Source organism: Marmota monax, unplaced genomic scaffold (assembly GCF_021218885.2).
Source record: "Marmota monax isolate L192 unplaced genomic scaffold, Marmota_monax_Labrador192_F-V1.1 WCK01_AAM20220418_F8-fsc00131, whole genome shotgun sequence".
Classification (NCBI taxonomy): Eukaryota; Metazoa; Chordata; class Mammalia; order Rodentia; family Sciuridae; genus Marmota; species Marmota monax.
The window spans coordinates 4,653,550-4,673,292 of record NW_026693141.1 but is presented as its reverse complement, the minus strand read 5'-3'; the positions used below and the strand labels follow the sequence as shown (position 1 = coordinate 4,673,292).

The 19,743-nt window shown below is 41.4% G+C and overlaps 1 protein-coding gene across 2 annotated transcripts in view; it reads right to left on the bottom strand.

Moving 5' to 3' along the window:
- Positions 1–1,572: 1,572 nt before the first annotated feature.
- Positions 1,573–19,743, bottom strand: part of Ube2h (ubiquitin conjugating enzyme E2 H) — a 100,014-nt gene continuing 81,843 nt past the window's right edge. For both annotated transcript variants that reach the window (XM_046455041.2, XM_046455039.2), the window contains 2 exons: positions 9,702–9,830; positions 1,573–5,842 (listed from right to left, as the gene is read on the bottom strand). In XM_046455041.2, the coding sequence (XP_046310997.1) occupies positions 5,718–5,842; positions 9,702–9,830 (254 nt within the window). In that variant the 3' untranslated portion in view covers positions 1,573–5,717. The remainder of the gene's footprint in view (positions 5,843–9,701; positions 9,831–19,743) is intronic.

The window sequence follows — 19,743 nt, the reverse complement described above, 5'->3', positions numbered from 1 at the left end:
GGTATTGGGCTTGAGAGCAGAACTTGGCCTAAGGCAGGCTACCCTGGACTCCTTACAAATAAAGCTGCTCAGTCTGTCTGGTGGCTCCAGGGCATCTGCAGGTCCAAAGATGTGGGCATCCTAAAAATCCTGTCTGTTCTGGTTCTAGGTGGGGACGGGGACATCCCTGGATCCAGTGTCACATCAACTTACTCTCTGGGGACAGCAGCCTTCAGAGATAGCAAGCGAAGTTAGAATGAATTCAACTTCTCGGGCTTTGGGCCCTAGACAATGTATCTCAGAAACTTGGGATCCCCCTTCCCAGGAAAGGGGCAATGCCTCAGGCAGGAAGTGGCAAGTCACCAGTGACCCAGGGAAGCAGCTGAGGGGTGAGTGATGCTGGGCTCTCACTGGGTGGGGAGGGAAGTGGTACCAAGCTCCAGTGAATGCAGAGACTGCTTCTGGGGTAGTTTTCAGAGGAGCTGCCCTGGACATTGTTTTAAGCAGAGCGATGGGTCATGTGACCCAGGTTTCTCTTCTTCCTTTGTCAGTTGAATAGCGGATGCCCAAAACTCCCAAAGCTCTTGGGGTCTAACGCTACCTGTCTTGAAACTGGTATCCCGAGGATTCATGTAGTGTCCTCTGGAGATTGAGATATGGTGCTTTGGAGCTGCATGGAGTTGGAGTCACAGGTGTCAGAAGCACTAGTCTGGAGACCTCATTGTACAGCTGAATGCCTGAGGCTCACAGAAGCTCCATCCAGGAGCTCAAGGTCACTGCTGGTAATTGGGAGAACTAACAGCTCTGGTGGCCCGACCTCTGGTGGGGGGGGGTTGGTGAGCACCAACTGCAACACACGACCATGCAGGGAGAAAGAAAATTTGGGGAATGAACGAAGGGGAAAGTGGAAGAGGGGATGGGCAAAGAGCAGGAAACCAAAGGAAAATTCTTCCCTTTGTTTTACAGCTTTTTAACAAAGCCACGGGCAGTGCTGGTCAGACTGCCTGAGCAGCATTGCCATCTGGCGGTCATCAAGGGCATGCGTACTAGGAAGGAATGTCTAATTGGTCTAAGGCAGCGATGGCTCACTGGGGAAACCAGCTGCTGTCCCACCTGAGGCAGGGTGGAAGCTGGCAGAGAGCCAAGGAACTACTGTTTTGGCTGATCCTCCCAGAAGAGATGGCTTTTCAAGGTACTAGTGGAAACTCTTCTCAGCCCCATTTCTAGCCAGCAGCCATCCTTATCTGAGGACAGAACTGTGGGCAGGGCCTCCTGGTTATTATTACCTGTGGGCCACACATTCTCTTCCCACACCAATCCGGTCAACTGTCTTATAAAAGTTGTTCAGAGGAGCTGGAGGAACAGCAAGTTGTTTAGGTACCAGGGAATGAATTTAGGGACTCTACCACATCCCCAGCCCTTATCTTGTATTTTATTTAGAGATAGGGTCTCACTGAGTTGCTTAGTGCCTCACCATTGCTGAGGCTGGTTTGAAAAATCCTCCCTCAGCCTCCAGAGCTGCTGGGATTATAGGCGTGTGCCACAGGGCTCAGAGACATCATGGGGCTTATCTTATTGATCAAGGTCCAGCCATTTGCCAAGGTATATACACATTTTATTTAAAAAAGTTTACAGTTTTCATTATACACAACTATTAAGAGGTTATAGTCAGAGGAGGCATTTGTCTTGGTGACAGACATGCCACAAGATCATCACAATGCAAGGAAAAAGGTGAAAGGAAGGAGATGGGGCAAGGAAAAAATAAGCAATAAAAAGCTTCGATTTCAATGAAGGGCTGGTAAGTCCCTTTTCTCTCTTCAAGTATCACACAATATGTACCAAATACAATCAGTAAATAATGGCCATTTCTTCCCAAGCCCACAGCCAAGATGAGTATTTGCTAAATTAAGAGCCCTGGCCCTTCCTCAGGTGAGCAAAAACCCTCCTGCCCCAGAGGGCTCCACTTTATCCAGTCCCTGATGGGATCACAAGGTGTCCAGTGGCCAGAGGAAGTATGAACATGGATTCAGAAGTCCAGAAAAATGCAGTTCTTTGTGCCCAATCAGAAATGATTTGATTTTACTCAACAAGGCTGTGAACCCAGTTAGGAAGTTGATGAAATGAAGTAAAACTCTTGCTCACTTTTGTAAATGGCTTTCACTTTTCTAATCGAGTCACTAAAACATTAAAGGGCCACATGCCATTTAAAATCAAAAAGTAGTTCCCAGAAACATGTGCCTAGGAACTTGACCCACAGAGGCTAGCAGAGGGCCTGTCATGATTCTCAGCCATCCCAGCAGGAGGCCTAGGAAAAGCAAGCCTCAGGACAAGGCCAACTAGGGTTTCAGGGAGCCTTTTTGAGGGCAAAATTCCTTCAAGGGGAGACACTCCTCCGCAGCCTAGATTAGCCCGTTGGCAATTAGAACAGTTTTTGAAGTGGATGAAAAGTATCAGCATTGGAGAGTTTATATGGCAACTTTGATAATTATCTCACTAGTAGAAAATGCTGGTTGAAAATGCACAGTAACCTCAAGAAGGGTGACAAGACTGAAGACAAGCTCAAAAGCCAGTGTCTGATTGGCTACTGTTGAGCATGGCCCAATGGTCACCACGCTAGGCTTCTGGAGGGCACTGGGTTCATGCTGCAGGGCTACAGTCACCTGGCTCCTTAGTGCTTGGTGAGAGCTTGAGCTGTCATGTAAATAGGGGCAAAGGATAGCGTGTGCTGGTAAACCAGTTAGGATTTCAAAAATTATGGGTACCAAGAGTAATTTCCAGATGCAGCTTTTGACCTACTTCCATTGCCTCTAAAGCCAAGCATGTTCAGCAGAGCGTACACACACACCCGCCCCAACACCCTGGAACCATCTCTGGAGGCTTGAGTGTTAGAAGGGACACTTTTGGACAGCTCCGAAAGGCTTTTGGGTGTTGTAACCCCCTCTACTGCAGATTTAACTCCTCTCATAGGTGAGCAACTTAGAGACCCAGCCAGGCCTTCTTCCTTCTCTGTACCACCTGTATCAGCTCCTATTCCACCCTGCCCAGGAGCTGGGAAGGAGCAGTGTTAGTCTAATAAGAGATCCTTCCAACCTACCAAAAGCCAATTTCCCAGAGCTGAGGAAAAGGCCAAGAGTGCCAAAACATGCCTGCGACCAGGGTTAGTGCCAAGATGGGGTAAGTGCACAGAACCAGGGTAGTGTGATTTGGGTGGGAATCACAGGAGCTTCCATTGCTAACAGAAGCCCAATTAGACCTTCCCCACAAACTCAAAAACACGCACTCACGCACACTCTGTAACTACACTCAGACTTGCTGCTTAGCCCTTGAAGCCCCCACCTGTCTTCACGTGGAAATTCTGCATTATCAGCCCCGAACTGCTGCCACTTCACACCAGGCAAGCTGATGGCTTTTCCCTGAAGCAAAGTGGAGATGATTTCCCAGTGAGGGGCAGAGCTGTGACGCTGCTCACAGACCTTCCCTAAACTTTGTTCTATTAGGGATTTTTTTTTTTCTTGGACAAGATCAAAACCAATTATTTATTTTTTTTTGGAAAGGTAATTAGAACACTATTGTTTGTACAATATTGAAAAAATACAATTTATTGTTTGAACTCAAATCATCACCCAGCACTTCAAGCCTATTCTAAGTAAAGGCTACAGAACAAGCAATCTGCTAAAGTGCAGGGAAGCAGGTCCCACAGGGCTGGCAGAGACCCTCCCTCCCGTAAGGCCATGAGAAGACAGCAAGCCAGGTCAAGTACACCATCACATGTTAAATAGTTAATACTACCCTTCCAACACGCCACTAATGCTAGCAATAGTCAGTATAGTTAACTAACCACAGCCCTACAGAACTGCATTTTTCAAAAAGAAAACCTTTTGCTTCATGCCCGTAATTAACATAAAGTTAGTAAATTCTGTGTCTTTTTATTTAGGAAAATAATCATGCTAAAAGCAAGTTGTACTTTCTAGATTTTCAAAGAAAAGATTGATTGTGCTTTTTGAATTAAAAAAAAATAGGGTATCCTTCCAACCTCACTGACTTAAACCTTGTGGAATACAGCACTTCTAAACTAAAGACACACATCAGAAAGAAAAATTATCCCAGGGACACTCAAAAGTTGTCTTTAGAGGCTTTTAGGATTAACTAATTCTGCTTTTGTCCTACTGGTTGCAGGGCAGGGGTGGGGAGCTGCTGTCTATAATGTCTCCAAATTCCCTCCAGATACAGCAGGCAACACTCAGATTTGAAAGAAAATTCCACCGCAACCTGGACGCAGGGTTAGGTGAGCAAACATGGGACTAGCAGGCATTTTAAACTGAATTGCTCTGAACCCACCCAGGACAGAAAGTGACCTTCCTTCACAACCCACCCTACTAGTGCATGTTTCAGGATTCCTTCTTCCTTGTCAGTCACTCTCTGAAGATAGCGGTTTTTCCCACGTAGAGCCACTTTGGGTACAAGAAACTTTATTTGTTCCAATTGTTATGCATCTTAAATTTAGCATGTGTGTTGGGTCTGAAATACTCATTTCCCACTCCCACAAGCATATGATGACCAGGCTGCTGCCAGGAGCAGCAGCAGGAGAGAAAACAAAACCCAAGCATTAAAGAGGGCCCAGGGCCTTGCAGCCACCAGGCAGATCTTCTTCCCAGGTCTAAAAGTCCACTGAGCGGCTTGTCCAGCGAGGAGACCATCTCTTGGTAGGTGAAGTTTAAGTTTGTTATCTGTCTAAGCACAATTCTCACACACATACACACACCCCCTCCCCCCCCAAAAAAACAAAAAAACCCCCCCCACACACACACACAAAACAAACAAACAAACAAAAAAACCCAAACAAAAAACCACCACCAACAAACAACAAGCCCCTCCAGTTTAAAGCTCTTAGTCCAGGGCCGTGGTCTCAAGCTGGCCCAACACTAGGATGTGACTTTTCACTGTTGGATGAGAGGAAGCATCTTCCAGTCACTTTTCTCCTCCTGTCCGCTCAAAAAAGGTCTGGATTACAAGCTGTACCCCAAGAAAAAGAATTGGGTTCAGAAAACACTTCCAAAAGCTTCTCCAAAGCAAAATGCTGTGGCCACAGGTCTGGTAGCGTGAAGGGCAGGAATCTACGTATAAAAACGTACTTAAAATCAGTCAAAAAGATGTTTTAAGTTTCAATTCTCCAATTGGCTCCCTGTTTTACACTGTTACTCCACAGAAACGGGCCCACTGAGGACTCTTGGAGGAGCAGCTGATTCGTACACGGCTGGCTCTACATGCTCCCACAGCAGGCCTCTTCCTCCCCAATTTTTTTCTTTCCACTTTGAAAAAGCACTATTCTATCTTCATGTCCAAGAGCTGGTTGGTTTGGTTTGTTTCTTTGGAACCATCAATAAAAGAAGCAACTTTTTCCTGTTAGTTTTACTCATGTCTACCTATCGAGCGGCTATTTCTTTTGACAGTTCAGTAGCACACAGGCTGACTTGGCCAAATGGACTTATGAATGCATGCATTCAGACCGCATATTGCTACCAAAATGGAATGTGGGAATATGCTATGCACCTCAGGTTGAGAAATGACCAAGAAATCAAGATCTAAAGGGTGATATATAATATATATATATCAATGCTATTATTCATAAAAACCTTGTTTAGTAATAAAAAAAATTGCTTTGTTTAAATATGAATATTATAGTCTGCTTCTCATGGTTAGGAAATAATAGTCTTTCTGAAAAGCAGGTGCTTTTTCTACTACAACTCCATGTCCTGGGCCTCATCTTCCGAAAAGTCAGACATAGAACTCTCCGATGAGCTGTCACCAGTGCCCTCTTCTTGCTCCTTCAGGGCCTCCTCCGTTGCATATTTTTGGATGTACTCTGCATGGAGTGGGGGAAAGAAAACATCAGTAGGTGAGTGGGCAGACATGTGCTTTTAGTGACCCCAATGCTGTCAAGTCCCACAGAGGTTCAGACTCCTCTTCTATAGTAGGGGCGAAAAGATGACATTTAGTATGGTCACTGTAGCTAAGGGGGACCCTACAGGGGAGATGGCAGTGGCAACACGGAATACTTGATTTTCAGAAGGATAACTACTTTTCATCATCATCCTGGAATGCTGGAGGGATGGGAGAAATGATATTTCTCCACACTTGATATGTTTTACTTTGATGTTAATAAAGCGACTCACACCCCAGATACAACAGGACTAGTTAGGATTCCACAGAAATTTATCAGAAAATCCCCATCATTTTCAGATTTGCAGTTGTATAATTATAGCTAGATCTATTATTATTTAGTCTACACAGATCCTGCCTGTCAGATTTTGGAAGCAGCCAGCAAAAACCATCTCCCAGACTGTTCATCAGAATGAGCTGCTATTTGGAGGCACAGGAGCCTCTGCGTGATTTTACCATGCATTATTCACCTGAAGATTTATGCTGCTAGTGCCTAGTCTCAGTCTACTGGCTGAAAAAGAATTTAAGAACTGCTGAATAAACAATGAACATGTTCCTAAAATTGCACACTGTTTTCAAGTAAATCACACACAATATGAAGAGACAGGCAGACAGTACAAATCACATCAAGAATGCAAGCTGGTGCCAGTGGCACACGCCTGCAATCCCAGCAACTTGGGAGGCTGAGGCAGGAGGATCCTAAGGTTCAAGGCCAGCCCCAGAAACTTGGTGAGGCCCTAATCAACTTAGTGAGACCCTGTTTTAAAATAAAAAATAAAAACATTGAGCTGCAAATGGCTCAGTGGTAAAGTACCTCAGAGTTCAATCCCCAGTAACCCCTACCCCCTGATAAAAAGATTGCAAGCTGTTCAGGCACAGTGGTGCACTCCTGTAATCTCAGCAAGTCGGGACATTGAGGCAGGAGAATTACAAGTTTGAGGCCAACCTCATTGACTTAGCAAGGCCTTGTCTCAGAAAAAATGTGGGGGTGGTGGGGGTGGGAGTGGTTTGGTATATCTCCACGGTAGAGCAACCCTGAATTCCCACTACCACACCCACCCACCCACACAAAAAATCACGTGTCCTTGTAGTTTTGTCTTTTCTACTATGTTGTTGCAGGGATGGAGATAGGCAGATGGCTTCATGGATTGCCAACTTCTAGGAAACCACAGGGCTATAACTAAGAATATTTTTCATATGTTCTTTACAAAGTTTGCAGACTTGAAACTTTAAGCCCTTTAAGTTCATAACAAAACTTGATACCAAGTTCATGAAGTTTAACTAGCCCTAATCTAGGTAAGAATTTACTTTTTGGAGTGAGAGAAATATTAAAGCCTTAGAAATTTTATTTGTGCCTGGCTATTCTGCTTCTTCCTTCACAGAAATTGGTCACACTGACATTGTTTTTTGACACTGTAATTTGATCTATCAGCTTTCTTTAGTATAGTCAAGGGACAGAGCTGGCCTATAATCCTGGCACTTGGGAGGCTGCTCAAGCACCAGCAGGGAAGCAGCTTGGGAAGAAATCAGCGGAGGGTCCTGGGAGGGAGGTCACAACCACACTGATCCCAAGCTCTGCTAGCTGCAGCATAGGACAGGCCATTCTAGGAGAAAGGCTTGGAAAAGGTAAGTGGCTGGGAGTGAGAGCACAGCAACAAAAGAGAACTGTTTGAGTCTTTTTTCTTGAAAGAAATCTGAAGTACATAAGGCAGAATAGTGAGGTTTTGCTACAGGTCAGTGGTGGGTTTATGGTAATTGTTTTTCTCCATAGATTTAAAACTATCCATGACAATGAAATTATCCATTAACGAAAGAAAAGAATATACCTGGGTGCCTGAAACTCCTCCAACTTGACTGTCACATAGTGACACATTTAGAGAAGTAAAGGCAAAGATGTCGATTACCTCAGTAGCAGAAAACCTGGAATAATGGAACACTTCATGCCACTCAGCAAAGGTTTTTGAGCAGAAAGTGACATGTTTACACAGCTCCAAGGGTGCCCAGTTCTTCAGGCTGTTCAATATTTAAACCTGTTTTCAGGTTTCATTTCAAATGTACACTCTAAAATGGCACTGACAAGTTTCCAGGACAGGAAAGGGTTCGAAGTGATGTAAATGTGCTGCTTTTGTGGTGACTGCCACACAACAGCTATGCCTGTCAGGCAGCCTGGGAGAGGGTCAGGCCAAGACACACACATTTGGAAAGCATTGACCTGGAGGAGTACCTGATACTGAGAGAAGTGGATAGCTCCTCAATGGGGTACAGAGGGGTCTAAAGACGAATACATATGAGAACTGTCACATTTGGCAAGTGACATGAGAAATTTTCAGAAAGGTAAGGAGTGAAAGATCAAAGCTGCAGAGAGGTCGAAGAAAATAGAACTTGAGATGGGTCCACAGGATCAGAAGAATTGAGGTCACAGATTCAGGAGAAGAGGGGAAACAACTATGGAGTTTAAGGCAAGGAAGCAGGAAGTTTGAAGATGAAATAGATAGCAAGATTCCTAGAGGACCCCACATGAGCAGATAAAGGCTTCTGAAACAGGGCAGCTCTGGCAGCAGGGATAGAACAGGAAGGGAGAACAAAACACAGGCTGGTAAGGAGTGAGTTTTGGAAATAAAATGGGACACCTCTTATTCCTGTGAGGACAAAGAAAAGGTGAGAGGGCTAGATAATAAAGGCACAGCAGGAGGCAGGGATGCACTCAGGTCTGATGGCCTTGAGTCCTCAGGTCACCAGGAAGATAAAATTATCACCAATTAACAATGGATTCCTTTTGTAACTGGGACCAGAGAAGATATGCACAAAAATAAGGCTAATGTTAAACTGCTGAGGCATAATGAATATGAGAGCTATAGAAATATATTCTGCACTGAGATATCTGTGGTTTGCAGATGCTGTTAAGCGATTCCTATGTCAAACTTTAGTATGTTCTCATAATAGAAATTTATCTGGTTGAAATGACTGCCTTTTTTTTGGAATACCTGTTCACTTGGATATGCAGATACTGTGCTACATAAATTAAATATTAATTTGAGATCTAAGTAAATTATACTAGATTTATTTCTGCTTTATCTAAAAAAAAGCTCCAAACAATACCCTACCAGAGACTACAGAAAATGAGGAAACAAACAGAAGGAAAACAACTGTTCAATAAATACCCACAATGTTCCTGTTTGTTTTATGCCTGACACAGTTAAGACTTAAGGACTACAAATAAGAACTATATCTTCAAGCTCTCATAAAAACTACTGCAGTCTCTTACAAATATATCTCAAAGGCCCACACATTTTGAGAAAGCTGACACATGGATCCTCTGCAGATGAGAAAGTTGTATTAAAACTGGGAGGATACCAGTGCCTGCCATTTGATAAGAGCAGGTACACTTTCACCAATTGAATTTTTCTTCTTTTTAATTGAGTTTTATGTATCTAGATTTTTCAAATGTGAAAGTTCTCAAACACACAGAGGTGAAATGGAAAAGTCAATGATCATGAGTAAGACCACTGGAACTATAGCTTTCTTTCACATATTTTCCTTTCAATAAAATTTCAGCCCCATTAATATACAAGCTGTCTTAATTATGGGAGAGAAAAGGATTCTAAATCCTAAGGGCAAACCAATTGGCACTCTACCATGATAAACTGGAGGTTGGCAAGTACTACTTCAGTCCACAACTGTCTCTTTTTTTAGGTCTGAGAAAAATTGAGGAACTAAGCTCCTTAAGACTTTTAAGTGACTTAAATTCTTTTGACTCCAGTTTAAACTATGTACCTTCTTACCTTTAATTTTCTGCTTGTATTCTTCTGGTCGGTGGAGGTACATGGCTGCAGCATCACCATTGAGAGGATCTATGGGGTTAGGATAGGCCAACAACTGAGGCAGGAAGGATTCAAATATATTGGTAAGATCTGAAACAGACAAACAAACAAGCACTTCATGCATGGGAACAGGAACATGCAAGTTCACCTAAACCTCAACTGAATTCAGTAATAAAACCTGCTTAACTTCTTAGATAAAAAAAAAAAAAAGTTGTTTTTTTGTTTGTGTTTTTTCACTTCATCTGCTATTATTTTTGTTTATTTTTATGTGGTGCTGAGGATTGAACCCGTGCCTCACATGTACCACTGAGCCACAACCCCAGCCCCTTAGTTTTTTCAAACTACACGAGGATGACTTTCCATAAAAGCGTGCACCACTATATGTGACCTATATTACATATGCATTTCAATGACAATTGAACTTTTAAATTTGAATTAATTTTTTTTGCAGTGGGTGGTAGGAATCAAGCCCAAGGTTTCATGCATGGCAGGCAAGTGCTCTGCCACTGAGCCCTTTCTCCCCAGCCCTTGTTTTTAAATTTTGAGGCAGGGTCTCATTAAGGTGCCCAGGCTGACTTTGTCCTTGAGATCCTCTTGCCTCAGCCTTCTGATTGGGATATGCCACCATGCTCAATTTCATTTTAACTTGAAGAACCAGATTCAGATATACCTGATATTTGCTTTGAAAGGCAATTCTCCTTAAAATATAAATATATATAATAATAATATATTTAATTTTGTGGTACTGGGATGGAACTCAGGGCCTCAGCAAGCACTATTCACTGAGCCATATCGCCACCCCCAATTTTCCAATTCCATGTTACTCTATTTTCCAAAATGAAAACTTAGAAATACTGCACATATTATCAAAACTTGTGCCCAAACTCTAAGGTACCCTATATTCTTACAAAATGAACAGTTTCTTAAAATAGCCATCTTTACAACTTTTAAAGTCCTCTAAAAAGTATTCAAGTACCAGATCTATAAGAACTGAACAAAATTGTATAGGACTTGATATTTTAATTCTCACTTTTTTTTTTTTTGTTACTAAGGATTGAACCCAGGGGCATTTTATCTCAGAGCTACATTTCCAGCTCTTTTTTAGAGAAGGTTCTCACTAAGTTGTTTAGGGCCTCACTAAATTGCTGGGACTGGCCTCAAACTTGTGATCCTCCTGCCTCAGCATCTCAAGCCCCTGGGATTACAGGTATGCACAATCGTGCCCATCTCTAATGATTTTTATTTTTACAATGAACCTTCTATGCAGTGTTACATGTGAATGTGCTGCCAAGTCATATCACTTGAGATTCGTGGTTTTTTAACCTCGGGTTTTGCTCCCCAGGGGAATCTGGCAATGATGGGAGACATTTTTGGTATTATAACTAGGGGCTGCAACTGGCATCTAGTGGGTAGAGTCCAGGGATGCTGCTGTAGCATCCCACAATGCACAGGATAGCCCCCCACAACAAACAATTTTCTGGACCAGAACTACAGTGCTGAGGCTGAGGAAACTGGCTCTTGAGAAGAGGTGAGCAAAGCTTTTTGCAAAGCATCAGTAAATACCTTAGGCTTTGTGGGCCCACTTAGTCTGTATTCAACAAACAGCTCTGCTACTGTAGCACAAAAGCAGCCAAAGATAACAGCTAAACAAATGGGTGTGGTTGTATGCCAATAAAACTTTATATACAAAAATGGGTAGACTGTTTGCCAGACTCTGCTCTAGAAAACTCTCAACTTAAGAGGTGGCTCTTCCTTACCACTGTAAGGTTAAGAAACTGAGCAGTTAGAATACTCTGGAGCTGCATTATTCAACAGGACTTTCTGCAGTGATGAAAATTTTCTCTACCTGCACTGTCCAAAACAGTAACCACCTGTCACATGGCTAGAATGACTATGGGAATAAATTTTTCATTTTATTTAAATCTAATTTGAATTTAAATGACCACTAATGGCTAGAAGATGCTGGATTGGGAGGCACCGGTCTGAGAATGATGTACATAGCTCCTTAACAGCTAGATACTGAAACCAAACAACTTTTTTTTTTTTTTGATACCAGGATTGAACCCAAAGGCACATAATAACTGAGCCACATCCCCAGCCCTTTTAAAAAAATATTTTGAGAAAGGTCTTGCTAAATTGCTTAGGGCCTCACTAAGGGCTGGCTTTGACCTTTAAATCCTCCAGTCTCAGCCTCTGAGATTATAGGCCTTTACCACTGTGCTCAGCCTTTGTTTTCCCTCTCTTAATCCTTGGGTTGGTAGGTGAGTTTTTAGGGTAATGACAGAAAATGCCAAAGAGCAAGCAAACTAAAAAGATTCACAAACTCTCTATTTTACACATAAAGAAACCCAGGTACACAGAGGTTAAGTAATTTGCCCAAAAGGTTGGATTTCAAACCTGGGCATATCCACTATGTTACCTCTGTTAATGGATTAAAAAAAAAGGAGAGGGGAATGTTTCAATTTTCATGATAGCACAAGCTCCCCATATCTCTGCAGCAAAACTATATACCTTCTTGGGCAGGGGAGCCAAAGCCCACGGCTTAGAGACGAATCCACCCCTTTCTACAAGTGCTAGTCCAGCAGGACAAGCTCTAAGCAGACCATGTTTGGGTGTTTCTATGGTCCTTTCTAAGAAGCAATATGCTTGTTTGTAAGAGGACAGAGCTAGGGGCTTCTGTCACTCAGAAGGATTAGCTGCTGACTACACCTACCAAACAACAGAAATCTTTACAAAACAAAGTATAGGTTCTGTTCTCTGTAAGTAACACTGAGAAGTGCTTCAGGGCTAGAGAAATGCTGCAAACAATATACTATATAACTAGAGGTTTCCTGTATCACAGAAAGAGATTTTATACCCTTTCCTACTACCTTTAAGTTTTCACAAGCTACCAATAAGTGGCTTTGCCTACGTGTTTGTTCCAAACAAGTAAAAGAGCCCTTAATTATTGGTTCTTGCTTCCTGTGTTAACACACTTTTGATCCATTTTTACAGCTGCACTGAGTCACATCTACAACGAAGAGCAGAAAAGGAAAGTCCACAGCTTGGCTCTGGGTGAAGATGATAGCTTCTGCAGGCCATCTTAAGATTTTCTGGTCCTGACCACTTAAAAGCAGTGTGGCATTCCTCAAAGTGGCTAATAAGGGTGCTAAGAAGCCACAGTTCTCCCAAAAAGGAACATCTCTTAGATACGCAGATAATCTGCTTTCAAGATAAAGATGCTGCAATGGCACAGTGGCACACACCTAAAATGCCAGCAAATTGGGAGACTGAGGGCCAGGAGGATGGCAAATTCTAGGCCAGCCTCGGCAAGACCCTGTCTCTTTCTCTTGTGTGGGGTCCTGGAGATCGAACCCAGGGATCTGTACATGCTAGGCAATTGCTCTACTCCTGTAGCTACATCCCCAGCTTATGACACCCTGTCCCAAAATAAAAAATAAAAAAAGAGCTTGAGATATAGCTCAGTATACCCAATCTAGTGATTATAGTCAGCTGGCTCCATTTCTGGCTGCCCTATTTTGTACAAACTGTCCCAAGATCCCCGAGAAGCACAGTTTATGATGAGCCCTAGACTAAATCAGCAGGTATTGAAGTGTGGTTCTATAGCATTCATGTAATACTCTTACCCCAGTTAAGGAATAAAAACTATATATTCATATTATTTTTTTAAACACCCAAATCATGATTTCTCATCAAAAGCAGCATCATTTACCTCACTCAATCTACAGCAGTGGTCCCTAGGTGAGTCTAGGTCTTAGTTATAAGTTTATCAAAATCACCCACAAAGCTCTTCATACCTACCCCAGGGCTTCCAACTAGGACTGGCTGGCCTTGCATGCACATGATACAAATATCTGAGCACAAATGAGCAGCCAGGGACACTAGTCTATGCAGACCCTATCCCTAATGACCAAACTGGAAAGGTGTGGCTATTTGTTTGCAGGTTCTTTGGCTTAAGAAAACACAGGTTTGTCAGCTGAGGTGAAGAGGCTATGGCTGAGCAGTCTTTCCTGACCTCTTCTTCTCTTTCTGCATACTGCATCATCACCACCCTCTTCAGGTGGAGGAATGCCAAACCATAGGCAGGAAAAGGTGGATCCATTAAAGCAGCATTAAAAGGCTGATTTAGAGAATGGTAGGACACACACTGCTTAACACACTGTGGAGAGCAAGCAGATTCCATTAGGATGGAGTTTCCAGCAAAATGCAGGTTGGTTTCTCAGTGGTGAACAATGAATGAAAACCTAAAGTCTAATCTTGGGCCTTTCCTGACTTACTCTTTGACCTCGGGCAGGTCTCTTCCTCTCTGCATCTCAACTTCTGCAAAAAGAGAAGTATAACACTTACCAGGAAGTATTACACATTACTAAAAATGACTATAACATCTGCCACAAACTGCACTAAGGAGCTACACTAAAATATTAATACAAATGTAACATCTCTTAATTAAGAGTAGAAATTTCAGCTACTGTAATCCTTAAGGATTAAATGTTAATTAAAATGAGTCACACAGGAAAAAAAAAATCATACTAATTCTTAAAGTAAAGCTACCCTACCCCAGGTGATTCACAATAAGATGGCCTATCGTCTAAAGCGGAAAACACAGGAGGAACAAATAACACATCCATGTCTTATTCTTGGCTATTTATGATCCAGTGACCTTAAGTTATTTCTTCTTCCTCTATTTCCTTTGAACATCAAAATGGAAAATTTGGTAAAGTATGCTACTTTCTTGAGGTTATATTCCTATGGATGTTAAAGCAGGACATGGTCTGCCCACCAGGAAAGCAGGCCCCACTTGGCAAGCAGGCGGTCATCTTAGGGACTTTTATTTGCAGGATCTTCACTTGTTATATATATATATATATATATATATATATGTGTGTGTGTGTGTGTGTGTATATTTATTTATTTTTTTAAAGGTACCAGGGATTGAACCTAGGGATACTTAACCACTGAGCCACGTCCATAGTCCTTTTTGTTTTATATTGAGACAGGGTCTCATTAAGTTGCTTAGTGTCTCACCAAGCTGAGACTGACTTTGAACTTGTGATTCTCCTGCCTCAGCCTCCTGAGCTGCTGGGATTATAGGCATGTGCCACCGTGCCTGTTTTTTCAGATTTAACACTTAAAAAAAAAAAATAGCTGTAACTCCGATAATACCACTATCATATAATATAGTCACAACCAGGTGTCAAGAAAAATCAAAGCCATTCCTACTTTCTCAAAAGCCATCTAACTCACTCCTCTTTCTACTTCTACTCCCTGTTCTCTGGATGCCCATGTGCTGCTCCTTTTTACAAACAAAAAGCAACTTATTTGAAAAGACAGCAGTTCCTGTACAGCAGTGTGAATTCTGAGGTATTTTTAAAAATTAGTTTTGTACTCACTCACTCTGGGAAGTCTATTCTTAAATTTTTATTTTATTTAGTTTTGGGGAGAGGAATCAAGAAGTCATATACCTCTGAAACCCATTCCCTCCTCTTAATAAAAAGTGTAGGTTTACTGCAACACCCTCGCCCCTGGGCGCCAAATCTTCAGAGGAAATGTAGTCAGGCTTTCTTCTTATACAACACTCAGTTTCCTGACTTACCACGAGCTCTAACAAAACATCTCTAGTTCCTCTTCTTCCCAGCATGTCTAGTCAAGCCCCATCCATATTCCAGCCCTGGATCAAGGCAGCCATCTTCTAGATAGCCTTCAGGGCTCCATACTCTTCCTTTTGTAATCAGGAAAAAAACTTTCCTTAAATCAATCAGGTAGGGGCTGGGGTTGTGGCTCAGCGTTAGAGTGCTTGCCTAGCAAGTGCAAGGTGCTAGGTTCAATCCTTAGCACCACATAAAAATAAATAAATAAAGGTATTTTGTCCAACTAAAAAAATACTAAAACAAAAACAAAAAACAACCAATCAGGTAATTTCTCACTAAGGGCAAGTTGCTCTGGTCCAAAACTCTTCTTATTTCAGAAACATGCTATCAAATAAACATAGAATTCTCTGTCCCTCTTCCCTCTGGTGGAAGACTTCTTGCTGCCCAAGAGGAAAACCAAGGGAAGTCTGTTCTGTAATTTAGTGAAGAGAAGGGTTGAAAGGAGGGGAAGAAAATAAAAAATCCTGTTCACAGTTAGAAAGGGAAAAGATGCACAAAAATCACAACAGGTCAATTCTCATGGTCTAGAACTGATGATTCCCTCTGTGATTTACACAGAACTTTTCCCCCTGGGTCTAGCCAGTAGAGTTGAACTAATGGCTAAATAAGCTGTGATCACTTAGGAGTTTCAATCATGTTATTCATATCCTCAATACTAGGGAAAATCAGCTGCCAAATCCCCTAGGCTGACTTTTGCTCATCTTCTAAGAAACTGTTGAATTCTTCATCATTAATCGCTGAGCAAGTCATAAACTGATAAACGGTAAGAACAAAGCCAACCATAAAAATGTCATTTCTTTCTTTAGACAAGTTTTTATTGGCGGGGGTGGGGTGGGTATCTACTGTATGTATAAAAACCAGGTAGCTAAATTTTCAGTGTTAAGACTGAGGGCTGGGGATGTAGCTCAGGGGTCTAGTGCTGGCTTAGCCTACCTTTTCTTCCCCCTAACAAAGGAAAGGGAAAGTTTGGAATTAGGATAATAAGATTTACAGAATATGTAATAATTTTGGGTTAATTAACACATCTTCATCTTTTGCTCTTTTTCCAGTTCCTAAGAAGTTGCAATAATAATATATTTGAGTTTTTATTTTCTTACTTTCATCCATAAACATTGAAAAAAACTAAAATTCTTATAATCCCAGTGACTAAGGAAGCTAAGGCAAGAGAATTGAGTTGGAGGCCAGCCTGCATCAAAAAATAAAAAGGAGCCAGGCGCAGTGGCACATGCATATAATCCCAGTGGCTCAGGAGGCTGAGGCAAGAGTATTGCAAGTTCAAAGTTAGCCTCAGCAACTTAGCGAGGCCCTAAGCAACTCAGCAAGACCCTATTTCTAAGTAAAATATTAAAAGGGATGTGGCTTAGTAGTTAAGTGCCCCTGAGTTAAATCTCTAGTACTAAAAAAAAAAAAAAGAGAGAGAGAGAGAGAAAGAAAGGGCTGGTGGGGATGTACCTGAGGTCCCTGGGTTCAATAACCAAAAAAAAAAAAAAAGTACAAAACCTATGTACCTCATCAACCAGAGATTCCTGCATTGTCCACATCTGAGCATTTGTTACGTATAGGGGCAAAAATATCTTGGTAAGCAGATGGCCAACACCCCTTGACGTTTTGAAACTTCAAAAAGCTAATCAGGAATACCCTCAGGTAGGCAGACTTCAAAAGAGAAAAAGTTTTTAAGATTTAGAGTAAGATTCTCTAAAATGATTATTTTGAACCCAAATTCAATGATCAAGAGCCCACTTCTCTACTGTTCCAAGGGCACACAAGACTCAAGCTGGAACAGCCTACCCATAAAAACTTCCTGTGGTGCCACAGAACAGGCCCCATTGGCCACAATTCATCACATCAGATTCAGTTTGCTAAATGCTAACAAGCTACAAATACAATGGTACATACCACCACTAATTTGCTAAAAGGCAAATTAAAGAATGTACATAATATGGGGTTGGGGGCTGTAGCTCAGTGGTAGAGCACTTGCCTGGTGAGGTACTGAGTTTGATTCTCAGTGTCACATATAAATAAATAAATAAATGTCCACTAACAACTTAAAAAAAAAATATACATAACTACTGAACTGAGAGGGTCTTACGTGTGGATAAAATATACAAAAGATATGAACCCGTAATCCATGCTAGTTCATGGATCTTTCTTTTAAAAGGTCTCAATGCAGGCAAAAACCAAAACAAATCATAACACCTCCCTCCTCACAACTCTTCTGCTATTAGCAGGGATTAAGAATTAGTTGCGATCTGGGGCTGGGGCTCAGTGATACAGCACTTGCTTAGCATGTGTGAGGCACTGCGTTCGATCCTCAGCATCACATGTAAAACAAATAAAGCATTGTGAAAAAAATTCTTTAAAAAAAAAAAAAAGAATTCATTAAAAACTTTTCAAAATGAATTATTTGCCATATATGCAATATATTTAACGTCTCTTTGTGGTAGCATTTTGGCTTTTAAGTATTCTAAGATTAGAAACAGGTAGTTCTGTTATGTGTGGGAAAGGGCCACGTCAAAGATGCAGTATACTAAAACTTACACAAGAGCAGCTATGTCCTCTGAAGTACCAGGTCACCAACATGAGGTGTGTAGTTATGTAACATGGATGATTTTAAAGCATTCCAAACCCAGTTACAAAATCATTTCCCATTCATTGCCTAACAGTAACATCCCCACCCAATATATTTAAATTGCATAGTCTACAGAAGAAAACGAACATTCCTACGTAGATCAGAATGAAGAAAACAGATCTTGTTCATCGAAACTACTGTTCATTGCCTTGTCAATCTCAAAACATTTCTCACCTTACTGAGGTATTTTTTAGAGGTCATTCTAGTTCAAACCTTATGTGACCTTGCTTACCTTAAGAGACTGCAAGCTAAAATACATTAACAGGATTTGTTATTAACCTTTCTGAAATAAGAGCAGTTAATGTGTAATTAGCTAGCTAGGTATTCTTGCAGTTACACTAAAACTCCTTATTAAAGCTTTTAATTGCTAGGCAATAATATAATTGTTAATGCCAAAAAAGAGTAACAAGAGATAACGTCATGCAATCATAAACCAAATGTTCATGCACGGGGGAGACTTTACCCACACATTGTAATCACAAGCAAAGTAAGAGAAAATAAATCAAGGTTACTTGTCCATATAATCAAGAATGAAACTTGAGCTCCGAGAACTACAGCACCGAAGAAAGCAGAACACAGCTGTGGCTATCTTTCAGAACCATCATGTTCCATGATCCACAAAGCCTGGACTACTCCATGATTATAATGCTGATCACTACCAAATGTGGTATGTTTTCCTTCCTTTTTGTTTTTGTTGGTTGTTTTTTTGAATGGTACTAGGGACTTATGGGCACTCCACTGCTGAGCTATAGCCCTGGTCCTTTTTATTTTAGACACAGTATCACTAAGTTGCCCAGGCTCGCCCTGAACTTGATATCCTCCTGCTTCAGCCTCCCAAGTCACTGGGATTAAAGGTGTGCACCATCACACCAGGCTGAATTTGGTATTTCTACTGAATTTCCACTAAGTGTTCAACACACAAACTCCATTTTCCTGGAATAACTAACTGAATTCCTGAACCACATATTTATACCACCTCTGAAGATTTCCAAGCAAATAAAGGAGGATGGTCAAGGAGCTAACTTGTACTGCTGAAGTCAACAAATCCAAAACTTAGCATATTCATATTTCTTCTTTATTTATGATAGGTGACATTACTCCTAAGTACTGAAAATAAACAACTCTACCTGGCATCTATCTACAACACTCAGAATGACATCCAGCCACTTCAAAGGTAGAATGATGTCTGTGATTCCAACATGCATGGACCAAAAAATACTGAATACTGGAGTTCTGGAATCTGTTCAAAAGAGTAGCTTTTGGCCAATCAATCACCCATGAGCACAAAGATTTCTTTATCAGTGTGATGACACTATAGTGTCTGGAAACAACATATACTAAATGCAATATAAACCAGTAATTTAAAAAAATAATTATCTTGAGCCAAAATTTGAATTATTGGAAGATGTACGGGCTACTTGGCTGAAAAGGTGAGTAGGATGACTACTAAATCTGTTTTAAGTTTTTCCTAACCACCTGGTAAAAATTACTTCGCTTCTCTTGCCTCATCTCCAAGTTCCTGACACATTCCTTCTGTGGTAGTCAACTTCATTTGTCTATTACTAATGCCCTAGATTACTAATGGAAGTAATATCCTACATGTTAATTTTTCTCCTCAGCAAAGACACAGGGAGTGTAGTGTTTACTGGCTAGCAAGCCTAAACTTAAGAATTTTATAAGAAAATAGCCTCTCCACTTTATTTGTAGAATCCACAATATAAGTAAT